Here is a 16,819-nt window from a genome sequence, read left to right on the forward strand (position 1 = left end):
AGGCGCTCCAAACTGTCAGAATAGGAGACCTGGTAAGTGGATTTATTTCAGGTGCGACACCAAGCTTTACTTAAAAAAATTTTTATTTGAATGACAGAGTGACGGGGACATAAAGAAACCTTGCACGTGTTGGTTCACTGACCTGGACCACCCCAGCCGGAGCTCGCAGCAGCCTGTAACTGCATCCAGGTCGCCCATGTTTCTCTCACCATGTAGAGAGAAACCTGAAACAGCAGGACGCAAGACCCGAACCCGCCACCAGGCCTTCCGAGCCCAACTGGCTACATGGAGAACACGGGCCGACATGGCCCTCCAGGCCACCAGGCAGAAGCTCCCTGGAGGAAGATGGCCTGACGGCTCCCTGATCACAGCAGCAGGGACTGACCCGGCCACACGCCTCGTGGCCACCACTGCTTTCCAGGCAACACAACTTCGGGTGCCACTGGAACATAGCTTCCAATAGCACAGGTAGTTACCACCATTTTTTTTTAAGAATTATTAATTTGGGGCCAATACTATGGCACAGTCAGTTAAGCCTCTGCCTGTGGAGCCAAAATCCCCTGTGGATGCTGGTTCACGGCCTGCTGCTCCACTTCTGATCCAGCTCCCTGGGAGAGTTGCAGAGGGCGGCCCAGGTCCTTGGGCCCCTGCACCCATGTAGGAGATTCAGAACCGCCGGGTTCCTGGCTTTGGGCTAACTCAGCTCTAACTGTGGCAGCCATTTAGGAAGATCTGTCAAATCTGCCTTTCAAATAAAAATAAACAAATCATTTAAAAATATTTATTTATTTGAAACGTAGAAGGAGATGGTGAAGTGTCAAGCGAGCAGGAGAGGGAGAGCAAACCAACCACTGGTTCTCTCCCCAGTTCACTTCCTACACGGCTACAACAGCTACAGCTTGGCCAGACTGAAGCCAGGAGCCTGGAACCCCATCCGGGTCTCCCACGACAGGGAGGGACTCAGGCCCTTGGGTCATCTGCATTAGAGGGCAGCTGGACGAGAGGCTAACTGGTCAGGACTCAAACCAGCACAGAAAAAAAAGCAAGGAGAACAGAGGCTGCAGGGGCACAGCCTCCCCCCCGCAGCCCTAGTGGAGATGAGTTGTGGGCCCCACCTTTCCCAGCACAAGGGGAGACGCCAAGCCTGGGGCTGGCAGGGGAGGCAGCAGGCGGAGGCGGCGAGTCTCCACTCAGCCTGTGTCTGCAGAGCATCGTGGAGGAGCAGCTGGTGCTAAAGCGTGTGGCCAACATCCTCATCAACCTGTATGGCATGACGGCCGTGCTGTCCCGGGCCAGCCGCTCCATCCGCATCGGACTCCGCAACCACGACCATGAGGTGAGGCCCTGCAGCCTCATGAAACTGAGGGTGGGCAGGAGGGAGGCGATGGGTGCTGTGGCTGTCAGGGAGTCCCAGGAGGCCAGGACTGCATGGGTCAGTGCTGCCACCTAGTGCTGGTCATTGAGAAGGGGAGTCAGAGTGCCTGCAGACGCCACCTAGGGGTGCAGCCTCCCCTGCAACCCCTCAACACTGGCTGCTGACTTTCCCTTTAAGATTAACCAGCCACCCAAACCGTGTGGCATGGCAGCCCTGCTGAGCCAGCTCGGCGCTCCACCCTCCAGAGACCCACGTGTGGCCCGAGGTACCCAGAGCTAGTTGGCCACGGCCTCCCACTCCAGGCAGCATCCACCACGGGCTTCCCACAGCACAGGCTCCAAAAGCAGAGATGTGGCTGCCAGAGGGAGCCTCCCGTGCACGGGGAAGAAGCCAGGGTAAGGCCAAGGCCTGCCAGAGCCCCTGAAGGGCCTCCAGTCTTCTCTGCAGACACACAGGAAAGCCCGGGCTGGAGGGGACAGCTGCTGCACATGGGAGCAGCTTGTCACCAGCCAAGGGGCCAAGGTAAGGGCTCACTGGGGAGCCCTGGACCTGCCTCTGCCGCCCCAGCTGGGATAACGGCCACCCTCCAGGGTCTAGCTGAGGACAAAGAGGACCGACACCATCACCCATGTATGGTTCTCAGGGTCCCACCTACACACACTCGAGGAACCATGTGACAAGTGCCATGAAAGCCAGAAGACACCACACAAACTGTGACATTTTACATTCCTTGTTCAGCGGCTCCTGGTACACACCACACCCCACTTGGCCCCTGATTTGGATGAAGGACACCCACACAGCTGTCAAGCCATTTCTTAGAGAATGCATGATCGCACAGGAAGGGCTCTTGATGGCTAAATCAGGCAGCAGCCCTGGCCCCAGCTCCCCACCGTGCCATCTACAAGTGGGATCCCATTAGACAACAGGGCCTGCAGGCCAGGATGGTGGGACTCCCTCTGGTGCAGCCTGGCACACCTGCTCCAGCCTGGGCTGCCCCAAGGTTCTCCACCTCCTGCCGAAACAGTGAGGGTTGTCCAGCCACAGCCATGGCCTGCCTCAGGACGCCCTGTCCAGAGGATGGGTGCAGATGTACGCCCTCTTCTCAAGGATCTGCTGGGCCACTTTCTTAACCTGCTCATCCAGGTTTTCTGGTGCATCTAAGAGGATGAGAGAGGGGCCGTCACTTCCGTATCCAATGCCAGGACAGTCCTGGTGTGTGTACCGGAGGCCTCCGCTTGAGGCAACCACGGTGCTCCACACCCCAGGGATTGCTTCTGCCCCACGGGGAGAATACAGAGGCCTCAGCCTGTTTTCTGAGAACTGCAAAGTCTGGGAGTCAAACGGGCACTAGGCACAAGCACTGGGGAAACCATTACACCTTCTTCCACAGCACGTCCTAGCCCTGTAGGCTGGGAGCAGGAAGGGGTGCCCAGCCAACCCCCACAGCCAACGGCCAGGCTCCCCAGCAATGGACACAAGGTCAGCAGCCTCTCCAGCGTCCCCTGGCAACAGGGCCAGTGCAGTCTCCAGGCCCGCAGGACTGTGAGGGCCAGGAGGAGACTGGCAGATGCAGGGCCGCGAGGTGGTCGGGAGCTAAGGAAGCAGCAGTGCAAGCAGACAAACACAAGAAAGGCAGGAAGGCCCGAGTTCTAGGGGCCCAAGCCTGAGCGGGCAGAGCCGGGCGTTCTCTGGCTGCCGTGAGGCGGCTGAGCAGCAGAGCGAGTGCTCTCTCCAGAGCCTGTGCAGTGTCACCCCTGGCAGACACAAGGACACGGCCGGGCCTGCCCAGCAGGGCCAGCACACACAAGCAGCCATGTGTGGGCACCTCTGCTCCACCCACAGCTGTCCCGGGGAGGGGTCAGGCCCACCAGTGTGTGCCCTGCCAGGCAGGCACCGCTGCCACCAGCCCAGGCTGACCTGGGTCCCAGGGACGGCTCCCACCCCGCCCTCCCGGAGTGGGGCCCTGTCCCCTGCGGTGCCCACTCACGCTTGTCCAGCTGAGACAGGCTGGCGAGGTTCTGGAGATGAGCTTCCACGCAGAACATGTTGGCCAACAGGACCTGCCGGGACCAAGGTGGGCACAGGTGACGCTGAGAACCCGACCCCTCCACTACAGCCTGTCAGCCACGCAGGGCAGCCTGGCCGGGGCTGAAAGGCCTGGCCCAGCAGCCCCAGTCTGGGGTTGTAACCCAGCCCCAGTGCAAACAGTGTCCCCAAGGGCAGCTTCCTCAGCATCTCTGAGCCTCGGCTTCCTCTGAGTTGCCGACAGCACGATGCTGACAGCTGCAGGTAACTGGGACAGCACCCGTGGCAGCCCGTGCACAGGGGGAGTTCTGTGACCCCTTCAGCCTCCTTCCAGCACGGACAGGCATATGCATGTTAGGCTCTTGTCCCAGGGCTCCTGGCGCTTGTCTCCTCTCTGCTCTCAAACGTGAGATGAAAGGGAGTGGCAGGAATCCCATCCGGCCCCAGCACAGCACCCCTAGGTGGCATCTGCAGGCACTCTGACTCCCCTTCTCAACGACCAGCACTAGGTGGCAGCACTGACCCATGCAGTCCTGGCCTCCTGGGACTCCCTGACAGCCACAGCACCCATCGCCTCCCTCCTGCCCACCCTCAGTTTCATGAGGCTGCAGGGCCTCACCTCATGGTCGTGGTTGCGGAGTCCGATGCGGATGGAGCGGCTGGCCCGGGACAGCACGGCCGTCATGCCATACAGGTTGATGAGGATGTTGGCCACACGCTTTAGCACCAGCTGCTCCTCCACGATGCTCTGCAGACACAGGCTGAGTGGAGACTCGCCGCCTCCGCCTGCTGCCTCCCCTGCCAGCCCAGGCTTGGCGTCTCCCCTTGTGCTGGGAAAGGTGGGGCCCACAACTCATCTCCACTAGGGCTGCGGGGGGAGGCTGTGCCCCTGCAGCCTCTGTTCTCCTTGCTTTTTTTTCTGTGTAGACTGGACAGGGGTCAAGACCAAGGTCAGGGAATGGCTGGGCCACAAGCAGGGGCCGAGTGGACTCCATGTCCTCTTGAGCAGCAAAAGCCCTACCCACCAGAGCCCTGAACTCAGACAGAAGAGCCTCCCTTCACCTGGAAGGTGCCTGGGACAAAAATCCTGGAGAGTTCACCTGGCAGATGAGCGGCCACCAGGCAAACACAGATGCACCAACACCCAACCTCCCCCAACACCCAGGGGCAGAGGTTTCTGTCCCAGCCTGTCCCCAGGGTACTTGGCACAAAGTGGTCTCTCCTGGCCCCAGGGTCCTGCCTACCTTGCCGAAGCGGAGCAGCAGGGTCTCGACAGTGCGGCCGAAGTAATACACGTTCTCCTCGAGCTTCCTGGCACCGTCCTACAGGCCAGGGCACAGGGCTCACTGCACCCTCCTGCCCACAGTGCCCAGTCTGTCCTCACCAGCACACAGCCTGACTGAGGCCCCAAGGCCTAGGGCTCTGAGGGTCAAGCATCCACTATCATCCTGTAGCATTCTCCCAAAGCGAGGGCCTAGATGGGTCCAGACGGGGTGGGGACATCTGGGATGCCACGGATGAGCCCTGAGTCCAGAATATATTGGGACAGGGATACTGCCACGAAGGCACCCGCTGCATCCACTCACCGCGAGGCTTGGGTGTACGACTCCCAGATTGCCGGTCAGCCCCAGGTCCACGGTGCGCCCCAGGGAATCCCAAAGCTTCCGGCCAATGGTCTCCATAACTGTGGTCACATTGCCCTGTTTCAGCTCCCTGCAGAAGGTCCACATTTTTATCACTTGAGGCCCTGCCACCAGCTCCCTCTGCCCACTAACACCCACTGACATGATCCCTTCAGTCCTCCAAGTCTGCCAAGATGACCAGCGGAGCTCTTAGCTATAGTGCTGGCAGAGAAAGGCCAGCCCCCTCTGGGAGCCCACATGTGCTCCGTCCTGTGTGTGTAGCCATGGCCGGCCTGGCTGACTCCTTCTTCAAGACAAATCTTTTAATAACATTTTGACATTTAACGTATTTAGCTGTTTATTTTTTAAATTAATTTTTTTCGTGATACAGACTTACATGCATACGGGTCCATCCCTCCTTCCCCTTCTCCCTCCCTTTGATCCTGTTCTGTTATTTGTTCCCAAGCTATTATAACACCATAGTGGCTGACTCCTTCTTAAGGAGTCTTTGTCCTTGGGTACCAGCATCAATCTCTGATGGCTCTACCCTGGGCGCATGTGGCAGAGAAGACAGGACCAGTCTCGTGGTGGCCTGAAGACTGGTACTCGCTTGAGGGACATCTCCCCATAGCGTCTAAGAAATCAGCCACTTACTCAGAGCCAAGCTGCTACCCCCTCCGCCAGCTTGCAAGTGAGTGCAGCAGCCTTGTGCCCGCCCCACACCCAGCCCAGACCAGGCCAGTTCCTTCCTATTTCTGCCCCAGGCGAGCTTCTGCTGGGCAGGTGTACCCGAGATCCACAGGGAATGGCACCTACTTGACCCTCGTGGTTAGGATGCGCCCGGCGTGCTGCAGTCCAGTGAGGGCGATGTACAGCCGCAGGATCTCATTGGTTCCCTGTGGCCAGCAATGTGAGGGTCAGAAGCCGCCCCCTGGGGCACAGGGCATGACATTGCAACAGGACCTAATGAACTGGAACAGGGTGGTGACCAGGGCTCAGGAACACAGGGGCCGGGGCGGGCAGCTGAGCACACAGCCACGGCCTCCCATGGGACCCACCACCATTCATGACCAGCCTTGCATGTGTCACTACTCTCCAAGATCCCAAGCCTGAAATCAGCATTCCCTGCCTGGGGAGGAACATGACACTAGAGGCAAGGCACTGATGGGGAGACTCCCTGGCTCCGGGGTGACACCTGTCTCCCCAGGGCAGCCGCTGCCCTGCCCGTGCCCCCATGCCGTCACCCACCGTGTACCATCACACTGCAGGCCAGAAAGGGCCCAGGCCTCGCCCAGGCCACACTGCGAGCACTGGGGACCAAAGACGACGCCCTGCAGCTAAGCTGGCACCATGGACCGCTAGGCTCCTACAGGAGAGGCGATGGGAGCTGGGAGCTCCAGGCAGAAGCACGGGGCACCGAGCCTATCCCAGACACTGTGAGGCTCTGCGCCCTTCTGCCCATGGCCTCTGGGCTCCCTGCCTGTCACCCTGACCCTCCTGGCCTGCAGGGCTGCAGCCCCCAGTCCATGGGAGGAGCGGCCATTGCTCCCAGGCTTGCGCTCACCAGGTCTGTCCACTGAGACAGCAAGGACAGCTGGGATGCATGGGGCCTGCCTGGGAACTGAGCAGCCTGGGAGGCCCTCCCTGGGGTGGAAAGCGAACACCCCTCATTGCCAGGTCTCCGGCTAAGGCTACAACTTTCCTGGCATGAGAGTCTGCCCTGTCCACTCCACAGCCATGGTCCAGGACTGTCCATCTGGCTACAGTCTCTCAAGTCTGTCCTCCCTCCCAGCAGGAGGGCCCGAGGCCTTGGATGACATCCCCACGTCCTGCTCTATCAGTCCTGGGCGAGTTCCCAGAACAAACACAACCCATTAGGGCCTGGTGACAGGTCTTCAGTGTGGCCCTTGCAGGCATGTGCTGAGCCACCTGACCGCAGGTGTGCTCTCAGAAGGCAGCAGTTACAGACTGGAGGAGTCAGGCCGTGGGGAGCAAAGGTTTCTGCCATGAAGCCTCAGTTCACTGGGAAGGAAACTGAGACTCCGAGAATGTAGATTCGAGGCTGAGCTAAAGCTGGCACTGGAACGTAGGGAGCCCACAGATTCTGGTCCACTGCATCCCACTGGATGCTGCCTGGCAAAGGAGAGCCACAGTGGGGGTACCCAGGTACCGAGGGCTGCAGGTGCTCAGGAGCGAGCTGAGCCAGCTGCTCAGCCTTGTCTCCTTGTGCAGACGGGCCACAGAGGGCTGTTAGAGGGACCAGGGTGAGGACATACAACCTGCCCTGGGTTGTGGGGCAGCATCTCCACACCCCGTGGGGGTGCTGCTGGGCATTAGCAGCAGAGTGGGCACAGCCAGCGGTGCAGGTCACTTACCTCAAAGATGAGGAGGATGCGAGAGTCCCGCAGCATGCGCTCATATGGGTAGTCCTTCATGTAGCCCGAGCCACCCAGGACCTGCAGGGCCTCACTGATGCACTGCCAGGCGGCCTCGGAGCTGAACACCTGCCAGGGCCCCAGAGAGAGTTCAGCCTGGGGCAGCAACCTCTTCCCAGGGCCCTGGGGAGAGCTTCGCCTGGGGAGCAGTGCACAGCTACTTCCCAGAGAAGCCAAGTCACCATGAGCAGGTGGCCAAGACAGAGTGGGGGGCTCTGGGCCGGGACCCTGGGCTTTGTGGGGAACTGACTGGAGGACCCTGGAATCCTTAACCTTCCTCCGCCCATCCACCAGCCCATGGTGCCCATCATAGCATTCCTTCCCACACCTCTGGGCCATCCTCAGTCTGTGACAACTCCTGCTTGCTAAAAACCCACCTGAGTCCACCTTCTGCAGGAAGCCCACCCACTCCTGTCCCAGCCACCTGGGATGCCTTCTCTGCACTTGAACCCACCTCTGTGCCCTGGCAGGCATGCCCATGCGCATCTGTTCACACCACGAGTGATGTGGGGGCAGACACACCCAGAAGAGGGGCAGCTCCCGGGCACAGGCGAGGTCAGTGGCTGCGATGAAGGGGACATGGCCCTGACATGCCCGGGACAGGCTGCGTCCCAGGGAGTCACTGGGTGTGGGAGGACACGGCCCTGCCTCAGCGGGCGAGCCCTCCTCTAGGTGCTCCACCCCTCGCCCTGCCTCTCCAGCCCACGCCAGAGACCAGTGTGAGAACGACCTTGGGGAGCCAGAGAGGCACTGCCACCTTCCTCATGCCACCTAAAAGTGACACCTGCTGAAGCAAGGCTGACAGGAAACTCTGGTGTCCCCTCAGTCAACTGCTTTAAAACAGGAAGAGTGATGCCAAAAATTAGGGGGCACACACTAGGAAAAAGGTCAACCTTCCCAGCGCACCCCATGCCCTGTGTGCCCGTGTGTGGGCTCAGGAACAGCTCTAACGCCCCCTCTGCCACCTGACCCCAGGACCTGCCTACCCCCAGAACATTTCTCAAAGGCGCATCATCAACATGGGACCAACAAGAGGCAGGCAGAGAGTGGCACCGGGGGTGGGAGGCCCCAGTGAGGGGGCTTCCCTGAGCTTCCCTCTAGCACCCACCCCTGGTTCAGGCACCATGGTTACCTTCACCATGGCGGCCTCGATGGAGCAGTCGGGGAAGCCTGGCTGGTCCAGCATCCCTGCGGTGAGGTAGGCCATACTCTCCATCACGTACGCCTTCTGAGCCATCAGAACAAACTTTTCCTGCAGGTTCAAAACATGGACAGGAAGCCCCCTGCTTAGCGGGGCCCCGACCTTCCACCAGCACGGTGGCAGTGAGTCAGAACCTCACTGCTTGGGAGAGCCATGCCCACAGGGCTGGCATTGTGGCACAGTGGCTTAATGCCAGTATCCCTGACTGCTCTATTTCATATCTAGCTTCCTACAGTATACCAGGAGGCAGAATAAAGTAGCCCTAAGTCCTTGAGCTCCCATAACCTGGGCAGGAGACACGGCTGAAGCCTTGGTCCTGCCTAGCACTGACCACTGTGCCCATTCAGGGAATGAATCGATCTTTCAGTCCCTGCTTCTCTCTCCACCGCTAACTCTCAAACAAAATACATTTTAAAGAGAGAGAAAAGCTTCTGCTCCGGCTTTCCTACAAGGAACCTCACCATGCCCAATTCCTGGTCACCTTCCCACATCCCACACAGGATCACGGGTGCAGGGACAAGCGAGAGCACTTGGCTCCTCCACTCATGACCATCAGTACCTGAATCAATCCAAATTCACTCAGATTCTTGTTGAACTGCTTCCTCGTGCAGGCATATTCCATGGTCATTTCTGCAGAAGAACAGAGCGGTGGGAAAGAGCTAGAGCATGTCCGGCTGTGCAGCAAGGCTTCCGAGGCTACTGCTTCCAACGCTCAGACAGCAACTGACAGCCATGCCCCCAACCAGAGCCCTCTCGGCATTGGGCATGGCTCCCGCAGGGAGTGGGCAGGAGGGGCGCAGAGTTCCATGTCAGACCTGGGTTAGAATCCTACACCGTCCTCACCAACTGGGGACATGCCAATCGCTCCACCCTCCTTGAACAGCACTATCTGGCTCACAGACTTGCTGCAAAGATGAAATCAGATGGAAGGTAAGGGATGCCTGATAAGAAGTTAGGGCAAACTGTGCTCAACAGGGGTGGGAGTGGCACAGGCCTGGCCTGAAGGTGTCCGGCTGTGAACAGGGCTGGGCTCTGCAGGCTCAGAGAACCAAGCCCACCTGCCAAATGCAGCCCAATCACTCAGCTCCCAGAATGTGCCTCCACACGCACACTTTCTGAGCTGGCGTGCTGACTGCAGGTTCTGCCTCCTTTGGAGAACACACTGATCACAAACGCCCTAGAAAACTCAAGACACTAACGGGTCTTCTAGCCACCTCACAAGTAGAGTGGCCTTCACGTGTTAAAAGGAGGTGAGATCCTCAGCTTGGCTTCCTGGGCCATCTTGTCCCAAACCCAGAGGAACACACAGTCCCCAAGCAACCCCTGTGTGCTGTCACCCCTACAAAGAGAATGGCTTTGAGCTCACTGCAAAGGAAGATGTAGATTTCCTCTGTCCTGATAGCAAAACACAAGGGGAGCAGAGGGATGTGGGTCTTTCCCATGGCAGTCTCCCTGGGCCGGGACCTGGTGACAGCCACAGTCCCTCCTGGCCCCTGATAGGACGTCTGTCCTCTACCTTGTCCTTTGTGTGCAGCTGAGACAGGAAGCTGAATACAAGGCCTGAAGAGTAGCTTCTTCACTCTGAAGCACAGCCCAGATGCTGCACCGGGCGGGTACCATGCAAGGTGTCCCAGGAGACATCAGCAGACACCCCAGGGGCACAGGGGAAGGGGAATGGCAGAGTCTCCCAGGCTGCAGTGGGGCAGAAGGAGCCTGGAGGGCCCCACACAGGACTCCTGGTCCCCACTTACCTACCAAGCAATTTCTTGAGCATCCCAGCCACAGCGCTGCCCATGCTGAATCGCCCGCTGTTGAGGATGTTCATGGCCACCTGCAGAGAGCCGGAAAGTCCAGGGGCACTGAACGGGGCAGAGGTCACAGACCCCAATAGCACATGTCCACTTCCCAAGGGAGGGGCTAGAGAATGCTGAGTCAGCATCCAGTAAAAGCCACCTCAGTAAAAGCCTGCCTCAGGACCCAGTCACCTCCGGTGCCTCAACAAGACCAACAGTGATGTTCCACAAACACCCGCAGACTCATCCTCAGAGAGGACCAGAGCCCGAGACGCATCCCAAGCTGTGTGCACTCTCCCAGCAAGGCTGTCGAAGCAGACCCTGAGATTCAGAGTGGGGTGGTGACCAGCCCAGGCCCTGCAGCCAGCCTCTGCCCGACACACAAGTCTGTTTCTGCCCCATGCTAGTTCCTCCCCGACATGAGCCCAAGGAGCTCGGTCAACTGCCCCCAGCAGGACCTGATGGTTCCCGCAGCATCTCTGCCGCAGAGACAGGTGGTGGGTGAGCAGCAGAAGGACAGGCAATCCTGACCCTGAGGACGCGCCCTTTCAAATTAAAATACACAAATAGGGCCCAGCGCGATAGCGTAATGGTTAAAGTCCTCGCCTTGAACACGCCGGGATCCCATAGGGGCGCCAGTTCTAATACTGGCAGCTCCACTTCCCATTCAGCTCCCTGCTTGTGGCCTGGGAGAGCAGTCGAGGATGGCCCAAAGCCTTGGGGCCCTGCACCCGTGTGGGAGACCTAGAAAGAAGTTCCCGGCTCCTGGCTTTGGATTGGCGCAGCATTGGCCATTGCGGCCACTTGGGGAGTGAATCCACAGGTGGAAGATCTTCCTCTCTGTCTCTCCTCCTCTCTGTACATTTGCCTTTCCAATAAAATAAATAAATCTTTCAAAAAAAAAAACCCACAAATAAATACAACAAAATTGAAACCACACTAATTCTATCACCTGCATAGAACCCATGTGGCTTCTCGGACCATCAGGCAGGTCCTGAGTGGGCCTACTCCCACCGCTCTCCCTGGCATAGCTGGGAAACCCAGGGCTGAAGGGGCTCCATCCTCACAGACTGGCTCCCACAGCTTGCCCTCCCACACCACCATTCGGCCTGCTCATGAAGGACTCATTCCCTCCAGCCACCGCTGCCTCGGATTTTTTTAAATAGAGAAAGAAGGAAAAGGGGTATGGAATCAGGCCTCATTCCCCAGAGGACGGCTAGCCTAGCTGACCCCTGCAGGCAGAGGGACCACTGTGCTAGACTCATCCCCCCAGTCACTTCTCCAGAGGCCCCTCCACCAGCCTCCTCAACACCTGCATGTGTCCCACTCCCCATCACTCAACAGCTTCTATAATCTTCCGAAAAAGTAAGATTCAGCCCCAACTGCCAGCTCCTGCTGCCGACTCCTGGTAAAGACCTTCTGGTGACCCCTGGGCAAGCAGCCCTGCCTGCAGGCTCCCAACAGCTCCCTTAACTTCACTTGGCCTTTCAGCTTTTCATGGTCTTCAGGATCGCTTGAGAATACTTTTTAGTATTTGTCACTTGGCAAGCAATCTTATTAGTACTAAGTTAGGAATCTGCTACTCTTTGCATATTCAAACAACAATCATTCCTCACGTCTCATGAAAAGACAGTGTTATGGGGTGAGTGTTGTGTTAAACTGCACACCAGGGGGACTGCCACATCCCCTACTGGAGTGCTGGTTTGAGTTCTGGCTGTTTCACTTCCAATCCAGCTTCCTGCTAATACATCCTAGGAGGCAGCTTGGCTCCAAGTTGGGTCCGTGTTATCCTTATGGGAGACTGGGGTTGAGTTCTTGGTCCCTGGATTCGTTCTGGTCCAACCCTGGCTGTTGTAGGCATTAGGGGAGTGAACCAGTAGGCAGAAGCTCTTTCTCTCCCTTTCTATTCCGGTCTCTCTCTACCATGTTTCAAGTAGATGAAAATAAGTAAATCTTTTAAAATATTCAATTATTCATTTGAAAGAGTTGTGGGGGAGAGAGAGAGAATCTTCTATCCTCTGCTTCATTCCTCAAATGGCCACTTTTGGACTAGTCCAAAGCCAGAAGCCAGGACCTTCATCTGGGCCTCCCCAGTGGGTACAGGAGCCTAAGCACTTAGGTCATCTGCTGCTTTCCTAGACACATAAGCACAGAGCTGGATCGGACGTGGGGCACCAGGGACTCAAACAGCTGCACATATGGGATGCTGGTACAGCTTAACCCGTGGAGCCACAGTATCAGTCCATATAGCAGGATGATCTTCGGCCTGTGGCACCGGCATCCCATACAGACAGCATCAGAAGGAAGGCTGTGTTTCCCTACCAAGTGCTCTTCTCTTTAAAGCCATAACCAAATTTTCCAAATAACTCGATGCACACTCAGTGTCTGCGTGGTCCCTGCACGGATCACACGGGAAAGGTGATGAACAGCTGTCTTAGGACCCGAGCATTCGGAGCAGCCATTTGGTCACACTGACAGCCCTTCCTCCTGGGCTTGGCTCCTCACCCAGGACTCTTGAACTTGAACCTCAATTTTTCTAATGGCCTCACTTTATTTTGGTCGACAGTAGTCACCACACATCTAACACTGCATGTGATCTGATGGATCTGAAAGCCCAGCAGCAGCCAAGGGAAAAGTGGGTGCAAGAATGACATTTGGTTTTGGCATGGAGGAAAGGTTCTGGAATTATTAACTCTATATTTTAAAACTGAATGTTACATGAATCACCTCTTAATAAAGGAGAAAATAAATTTGACATCAAGAAAAAAAAACAGGACGGGGAATCAAGACCCAGGGCTGTGTTCACACAGCCAAAAAACTGGCTGTGCTTACACAGGAGCACAGTCGGCAACTTACCTTAAACCCACCTCCAACTTCCCCAAGGACATTTTCAACAGGCACCTTGGTGTTTTCAAAATGGACTTCGCAAGCTGAAACACAGAAAATTGAGACCTAGTCTTTGTGGGACTCACACCTGCCTGAGGAGACATAGTCTAAGCAAGGGCAGATGACACCGCAGACCGAACTGTCGGGGAGCAAGGAGCACAGTGGCAGGGAGGCGGAGAGCGGAGGATGGCACTCTCATTAAGGCTGTAGCTGACTTTTCCAAGGTGACACTGAGTAGCAGTGGAAAGGATGAGAAACAGCCACAGATCACGCAAGCTGAATGGGGTCGCATGCTCTTAGGCCTGAAAGGAGAAGGGCCCACTGGCCACCTCTAACAGAGCCACACCCCCGCAAGGTCCCTCTAGGACCCTCCTCCCCTTTCCCCGCCTGTTGTTGCCAGGTTTAGCCACATGAATTGCTGCGGCCCACAGGATGCAGCTGCCCACCAGCAGCAGGGCCCTTACAACCGTGTTCCATGATCTGGCCTGGAGACCTGCTGGCACTGAGGGTCCAGCCCCAGGAGGGTAAAGAACCCCTCCCACAGCCGGAAGAGGCTGGCATCAGCTGCGTCATAAGGTGCCTGTCAGAGCCACTGCCACAGCAAGGGATAAGCAAGGCCTCCAGGGGGAGAAGTGCTTGGCCTGCTGGGTGAACAATGAGGACCAATGCCAAGGTCGGAGGAAATGGGTCGCAGGTGGAGAGCTGAGGACAAAAAGAACAGCAGCTCTGGGTGATATTTTCCTGTAATGAGAGTTCTGTACCTCATACTTTATAAACATAGCAACTCCTGGCAATTTATCCCAGAGAAAGAGGGCGCGGGCTGGGAAAGGTCAGGTCAAGGGCGGCCACACCAGGCAGGGGTCAGGGGTGCGGATCTTTGATTCTACATTCACCACTGTGCCCTGACAGCCTGGTGGGGAGCACCCTGTTGGTCACCATTGGGTTGTACTCGGGATCCATATACAGTACTAGGACTGCACGACAAGGCCCTTCCACCAGAGGCTTTTGCTCCTCCACAGGCTGCTGGGTGAGGGCAGGGTCCCTCTCCCCTCTGACCTCACCTTGTACCCCTCGACCATCTCTTGTGAGGCCACTGTACGAGGCCTACAGACTCCAGAGTGGATTGTGCCTTGGCAGTGGTGCTGGCCACAGCCCAGTTCCCTCCCCGTCTTTTCCACCACTGGCCACCAGCAGGCCTCCGGAGGCCCCACACACACGCCTCTCCCCGCCAGGTACATTCTGAGGACTCAATGGCAGCTCTGGTTGTCCTGGGTCAGACACAGCGACTGCTCACAGTGCCGCACGTCTCCGGTATCAAGCCCCTGGCACACTTTGGCACTTTCCTCTCGTGCCAGCACCACAGGGCAGCTTCAGAGAAGCAAAGCAGTCTATTCCAGGTCACACAGCTCCTAACTGGCAGGATTCAGGTTAGGTACAGATCAGCTGTGAGAACAGAGTCCCTGAAGTCAAGGCACAGACAGAAGTGGGCCTGTGGGCTCCAGGGCAGTGTGTGGCTCCTCCAGGAGCCTGAGTGTCCACCGGGCCCAGGAACGAGCAGCCCGAGCAGCCCACCTGGCATGGCAGGTGTGCCTGTGCCTGCAGGGGAGAACGAGAGGAAAGAGGTGCCAGGTGGAACCCTGGGGCTTCCTTCCTGCAACAGGATGCCAAACTCCAACACCCCTATTCCTGCCCTTCCAATCTCCTCCAGCTCCAGTCTCCCTCACTGTGAAATCACTCAGGGTGTGGAACAGTGCACATCACTGTCTATTCAACCAATGAATCAATGTCAAGAAACTGACTGTCATCGCCACACAAGTCTCTGCCATTTGCTTTGACTTTGATACAAAAAGATCAAAACCATTAAATCTCATTTTATCTCGATATTTGGACGAAGCAGCGAGCCACTGTCTCTGTCTGTCTCTTTGTCACACATACACACACACACACACACACACACACAGTACTTACTGTTGGAACCCCGGATGCCTAGTTTATCTTCAGGTTTCCCATTAGTGACTCCCCCAAAGTCTCTCTCTACAATGAACGCCGTGATTCTGTCTTTTACTGAGCCAGCAGGATCGACAACTTCAGTCTTCGCAAACACAGTAAAAATATTGGCCAGTCCTCCATTGGTGATCCAGACCTGAGGGAACAGAGTAACAGGACCTGGAGAACCAAACTCCTGGCCAAACCTCTCCGCTCCAGCTCCACCTGTCCAGCTCCTGCTGTCCATCCCACTTCAGCTCGGACACGGACAGTTCCTGGCTCCAGGGCATCCCAGCCTGTAATAACAAAGGATGAGGATCACTCCAGGTCCCCAAAGGGAGGACTTTCTCAAGAGGCACAGGTGGCTGACAGGGAAAAGGGACAGACAGGAGTGGAGAAGAGCTCCAATGACATGAAATGGCTCAGTCTGTACCTCCAGACAGCTGGGTTCTTCTTTCAGACTTTGTTAATTTGAGAGACAAAAGAAGCAAACGCCAATGAATTGGTTCCATCCCAAATGCCTACAAAGGTTGAGTCAGGACAAAGAGGAGTCAGGAGCCCAGGATGCAATCCCCGTCTCCCATGTGGATGACAGGAACCCCATGACATGAGCCATCACCACCGCTTCTTGCACTAGCAGGGGCAGCTGCTAGAGCTGGGCGCCGAGCCCAAGCACTCTGCCCCAGGACAAAGGGGTCTTCACTGTCAGGCCAAATACCCCTTCTGCGAAGGGAGTTCTTCAAGAAGGAAGAGATTTAATAATTTCACAAGTATATACAGGTATCTCAAATGATTATGGAAAACTGAACTGAAAGATAAATTTATTTTTGGTACCAAAAATTTTGAATTCATATATACCAGTGACCCTCAACAGGTTATGACAATGGCAGGGTGATGTTGTGGCGTAGCCATAGAGCCCCAGCCCACAACACGGCATCCTGCGTGTACACTGGCTTGCACCTTAGCACCTTAGCTACTCTACTTCCATTCCTGCTCCCTGCTATTCATGTGCCTGGGGAAGCAGTGGAGGCTGGTCTAGTTGTTTGGCTTCTGGTTCCAGCTTGGGCCAGCCCCAGATGTTGTGGCAATGTGGGGAGTGAATCAGAAGATAGAAAATTTGTCTCCTTGGCCTGGCATGATAGCCTAGTGATTAAATAAATAAATAAACAAACACAGCTCAAAGAAAGAGCTGGTACTATAGGAGCATGGAGACCCTAAAGCCAGGATACGTTGATCCTGTCCTGGCCTACCACCAGACAGACATGGGACCTGGACCAGTCACTTGTCTTCACCGAGTTTCATCTTTTCTTTCTTTTAAAAAATTTTATTTATTTGAAGGCTGGAGTGACATATTAAAAAGAGAGAAAGACAGCCAGCTACCTTCTGGTTTACACCCCAAGTGCAATCAATAAGTTGTGCTGGGCCAGGCTGAGACAAGGAGCCAGGAACTCAATCCAGATCTACCAAGTGCTTAAGCCCTGATCTGCCGCCCTGCA

The 16,819-nt window shown here is 56.5% G+C and overlaps 1 protein-coding gene across 2 annotated transcripts in view; it reads right to left on the minus strand.

The window, feature by feature from the left end:
- Positions 1–2,091: 2,091 nt before the first annotated feature.
- The window catches only part of ACAD9 (acyl-CoA dehydrogenase family member 9), a 29,385-nt gene continuing 14,657 nt past the window's right edge, over positions 2,092–16,819 (minus strand). For both annotated transcript variants that reach the window (XM_058678560.1, XM_058678559.1), the window contains exons 7-18: positions 15,306–15,480; positions 13,308–13,381; positions 10,414–10,489; positions 9,218–9,288; positions 8,590–8,709; positions 7,398–7,526; positions 5,839–5,918; positions 4,987–5,113; positions 4,645–4,722; positions 4,020–4,148; positions 3,363–3,435; positions 2,092–2,532 (exon numbers count right to left, since the gene is read on the minus strand). In XM_058678560.1, the coding sequence (XP_058534543.1) occupies positions 2,432–2,532; positions 3,363–3,435; positions 4,020–4,148; positions 4,645–4,722; positions 4,987–5,113; positions 5,839–5,918; positions 7,398–7,526; positions 8,590–8,709; positions 9,218–9,288; positions 10,414–10,489; positions 13,308–13,381; positions 15,306–15,480 (1,233 nt within the window). In that variant the 3' untranslated portion in view covers positions 2,092–2,431. The remainder of the gene's footprint in view (positions 2,533–3,362; positions 3,436–4,019; positions 4,149–4,644; positions 4,723–4,986; positions 5,114–5,838; positions 5,919–7,397; positions 7,527–8,589; positions 8,710–9,217; positions 9,289–10,413; positions 10,490–13,307; positions 13,382–15,305; positions 15,481–16,819) is intronic.

The sequence above is a fragment of the Ochotona princeps genome, chromosome 21 (genome assembly GCF_030435755.1).
Source record: "Ochotona princeps isolate mOchPri1 chromosome 21, mOchPri1.hap1, whole genome shotgun sequence".
NCBI classification, from domain to species: domain Eukaryota; kingdom Metazoa; phylum Chordata; class Mammalia; order Lagomorpha; family Ochotonidae; genus Ochotona; species Ochotona princeps.